Raw genomic sequence first — 4494 nt, 5'->3', positions numbered from 1 at the left:
ATAAATGACTATAAATTGCTGGTTTTGCTAATTTTGTGTCTGATTGTTTTTCTATTTTCCCTTCAATGTCAGGTACTGAGCAGTAACCTGCTACCTCAAATAGTGTATGACCTCTTAGCTTATATATGAAACCAGGTAAATACGGGTGTTAGAATTATGTGTTAAATAAGAGTACTCTAGATAAGACCCCATGACCAATTCAGTGGTGGCCACTATTCAGAAGGCTTTTTAATTTACCTACAGTTTAGAAGTGTTCTGAGGGCATTTTGGTACCTCACTTATGTAACCAAACCAGAGCACACGCAGTGGGTGTGGTTACTGGTAATCTAAGCATTAGGAAATTAAAAACAAATAACCTCTTACATTGTATTAATGGGAATCAATGACTGAAGAAATTGTATGGGTACAAAGAAGCTATAAGGCTAAATGGCAGAAGTGACAAGGGTCACGTGGGAAAAGCTGGTATAAATTCTGCAAGTTTGTTAACATACAGAACTAACATTTTTTACAGCTCTTTCTAGCTTCATAATTTTTCTCTAACCAAACTGAAATTAAAACAACTGTGCCAATTACTGTAATGTCTCCCAACAGTGCAAACTATAGGTTTTACACATTTAATAGATTCCTGTGTTCGGCATATTCTTTACTGGAAATAAAAGACTAGTGACTATTTCTATTTAGGTCCTTCAATCTCCATCCGATCCACAGATAATATTCTCTTAGATGAGAGGAGGAGGAAGCACTTTTTACACTTTTGGGAAAGAGCTGGGAGATTCTTCATTCTGACTTTTAAGTTGTGTGGAGGTATGAAGTTCCTCTAATCCGGAGCTGTAGTTCTCCACCCTGGTGCTTATCAAAATCAAAGCTTTAAAAGATTCTGATACCTGGGCTGCACCACAGAACAATTAAATCAGGAACTCTGGGTGTGGGACCCAGGTATTTGTATTTTTAAAAAGCTTTTCAGATTATTCTAGTGAGCAGCCAAGGTTGAGACCATCATTCTACTCTTAAGTGTGATTCCTGGACCAGCTGTATTAGCATCACCCAGGAGCCTGAAGAACTGCAGAATCTCAGCCCTTAACCTACACCAATAAAATCAGAAGCTGAATTTTAGCAAATGTGCAGGTGATATATATTTATGTTAAAGCAGCTGGCTCAACCTGAACTAGCATCACATGGAAACCTGTTAGAGGTGAAATTCTCAGGGCTCACTCCAGACCTCTGAATGAGAAACTCTAGCGCAGGACCCAGCAATCTGGTTTTTGTAAGCTTTCCAGGCGATGCCAGTGCTGCTCAAGTTTAAGAACTACTGCTCTGGATGGCCTGACAACCACAAGGCAGAGCTGACTGTGTTGGGCTCACGTGAAGGTACTGAAGAGGCTATGAGGCAGACAGCTTCTCTATCTCTGTTAATGAATTGCACCCTCATCCACTCAGCAGTCACCCAAGCCAGAAACCTGGGAGCCTCCTCAATTCCCTCTCCACCAATAATCAATCACCTTCTAAACAGCTGTAAAGTCCATTTCCAGCCCCACTGTCTCTTTAGTTAGCACTTCTCTCACCTGTATGACTAACAGCCCTGACTCTTGTTTTACTTCCATGTCCCCCAATTTATTTGTCTTTACCCTACAGTCAGGGGTGGTATGTGCTCTCCTATGTAAAACCCAGTATCAGTGATCTACTGCTCTCAGGATAAAGTCCAAGCACCTTAACTGGCACATAAGGTAACACACTTATTTTGCCAGTCAAGCTCATCTCTTACTCTCATTCAACCCCGTACACTATCTTCATGGAGAATTTCTCAGTTTCTTGACTGAACCACGCTATTTCTGGGTCTTTTGCACATGCTGTTCTAACAGCCTAGGACACAACTTCCCCATCCCACTCATTTCATGGTCGGCCTCAATTTTGATGAACTTTCACTTCTGCTCAGCTTAGGTATCAATTCTGCAAGGAAAATTTTCCTGACTCCTGTCTGGGTTATGTGCCCATCTTGTGTGATTCCACAGCCTCTCTCCTTACTTATCCCAGTGCTGTTCCCCAACACCCAGGCATTGATTGTGGCTACAGAGCCAGCACCTAGCTCACAGGAAGTGTTCACTAAAAATGCACTGGTTGAATGAATGGATGGATAGCACCAAATTCTCACCCCCACGCAGGAAGCTGTTAGAGCCCTGCATTTTATATGTACAACCCTCTTAGATCGTCTAAGAAAGAACGTTTTTTGAATAAAATTTTCTGATCTTTACTAATGTTCAAAAATTAATGTATAATCTTAAATCAAAATGCCAGTGAGGCTACAGGGCTATGATTTTTCTGACTTGGAAAATTTTCCATATTCATTAACTCAACAGCCACCTGTTAAGTCCTTATTATGTTCAGGGCTCAGGGTAACAGCAACTTTGGAGATACAATTGTGAAACTGCATACTGCCCTAGCTGACAGTCTAAGGAAAAGATAAGTCACATACACATACAACCCTAACCATGGTAGAGTGCTGAATTATAATGGAGGCGCCAGAAAGTACTAGACGGGATTGAGAAGTGAGAGGCTCCTTCTTAGTAAGAGAATCAAGAAAGACTTCATAGAAGACATAGAATTTAAGCCAAGCCTTGAATGACAAGAATGATGGGGGCATTTGGTGACAGCTAAGGACCAGCATAAGCAAAAAGAGAAGTAGAAGGCCCAGAACAGGCAAAGTGTAAGTGAAGAGCTCAATATGACTTTCAAAGAGTACAAAAGGAGTGGGAGAAAATATGTTTGGTCAGGGGAGGCTGCATTACAGAGGATCCTGAATTCCTTCTGAGCTGTTAGTAAAGACTGAGGAGGAGAGGGACAGATCAAGATCAGGAATCTAGTCATCTTTTGTGAGAAGGATCTGAAAGGGCAGTGAGATGGCAGTGAACAAAAGTGAATGAACAAAAAATATACCATTCCAGACAGTTCCAATGAACTAGAATGCTGATGTCCCATAAGTTTGGGAAAGGAAAACTCTTTCTCAATTTTGTTAATAGTATAGCTTTTATTAGTGTTAATTCTACTTTAAATAATTATTTAAAATTAAAATTATAAGTATTACATATTATATAGTTGTGATATATAAATGTAACGACATATAATTACAACTATAAATTATTAAATTATCAATTCAACATTTTAAAATAAATTATTTAAATTAAATGTTAATTTTAGTAATTTCCAAAGAATCTCTGCTGTAATTTTACCTTTACTCTTTCTTCTCTTCTATTCATTGTACTAGAATGCTTCAAACACCTTTTCTTCTCACAGAAACATACAATATAATAGACCTAGAAGGAAAGCCCTACCTCCAGCTATTTCTCTCAACCTTACCACAGATGAACAACTAAATTCAGGAAAACAAGAGAAGCTGAATTACAATCTTACTGACTGGAACATAACTTCTCTCACCAACTCCACCTCTAGGTATGACTGCTTCCTTTTAAACTGGTTAAGAAGGGCCCATAGGCTCTGAGCTGGAATATCCCACCAGCCCATCCAATTCGGATCTGTGCTTTTTGGTTTGGAAGCTGGGTTTAAAAGACTAATCTCCATACAATATCTGTATTACAAAACCCTGACACCTCATAGGCAGGATGGTTCTGTGGTTCAGTACAGCCACCAGAGAGGAGGCAAATGGATTCAATCACATAGTCCCCATGACTCAGGAAATGCTTTCTCTTTAATGCACTGATCTAAGGCCATCACTAAATGTGGCTTTCTCAATGAAATTTTAAAAGGACTGCTCTCTAAGAATATATAACCCATTTTGTTAGTCAGATTCTAAAATCTACCACACCTCATCTACTGAAAGGGTGTAGAATAACAAGCCGTGCTGTGATCTCACTGCACTTTGATAAACCCTGCTATTAGGCAGGCCTACCTTGTTCACCAGCTCAACTGCGTAACAATTAACAATTTAAATGTACTACCTACACAGTAAAGAAGAACATCCCCTAATCCAAAAAGTGCTTATTTTGTTTAGGACTAGATTAAATAACAGGAACTTGAAAGGTTCTTTGTTTGTATTAATTCCTCCAAACTAAAGTCACATAAAACAAAGGATGATGAAAACAAATGCAAAGAGTTCAAAGACAGACATCTAATACATGGCATGTCAAATAGTTTTTTTAAAAAGGCCACTATAAATTCACAGGTGTGAATTCTAGTTTGAACATTTTAATCCACAGCTAACTATGAAATTGGGTCTTCAATTTGATGTTCTGTCTCAATTAATAACTGGCAAAGAAGTTGGCAGGTAATGTATTTGAAGCAAGACATTATTCTCTACCCTGGAAATCTATCATGTTCAAGATCTAATTTCAAGAGGAACCACTTCATGTGTGTTGGATGACGAGAAGCCCCCAATTGGGATGCAGCAATTTTTTGGATTTTTTGAGACAGGCTGTCACCCAGGCTGGAGTGCAGTGGCACAATCTTGGCTCACTGCAACCTCCGCCTCCTGGGCTCGCGTAA

At 39.3% G+C, this 4494-nt stretch overlaps 1 protein-coding gene across 1 annotated transcript in view; it reads right to left on the bottom strand.

Moving 5' to 3' along the window:
• SRI (sorcin) overlaps positions 1-4494 on the bottom strand; it is a 14867-nt gene that overhangs the window by 6345 nt on the left and 4028 nt on the right. The window contains exons 4-5 of the mRNA XM_011996067.1: positions 3430-3580; positions 2594-2611 (exon numbers count right to left, since the gene is read on the bottom strand). Coding sequence (XP_011851457.1) covers positions 2594-2611; positions 3430-3580 — 169 coding nt within the window. The remainder of the gene's footprint in view (positions 1-2593; positions 2612-3429; positions 3581-4494) is intronic.

This window comes from Mandrillus leucophaeus, unplaced genomic scaffold, assembly GCF_000951045.1.
Source record: "Mandrillus leucophaeus isolate KB7577 unplaced genomic scaffold, Mleu.le_1.0 Scaffold50, whole genome shotgun sequence".
Lineage (NCBI taxonomy): Eukaryota > Metazoa > Chordata > Mammalia > Primates > Cercopithecidae > Mandrillus > Mandrillus leucophaeus.
This window is presented reverse-complemented; position numbering and strand designations above follow the sequence as displayed.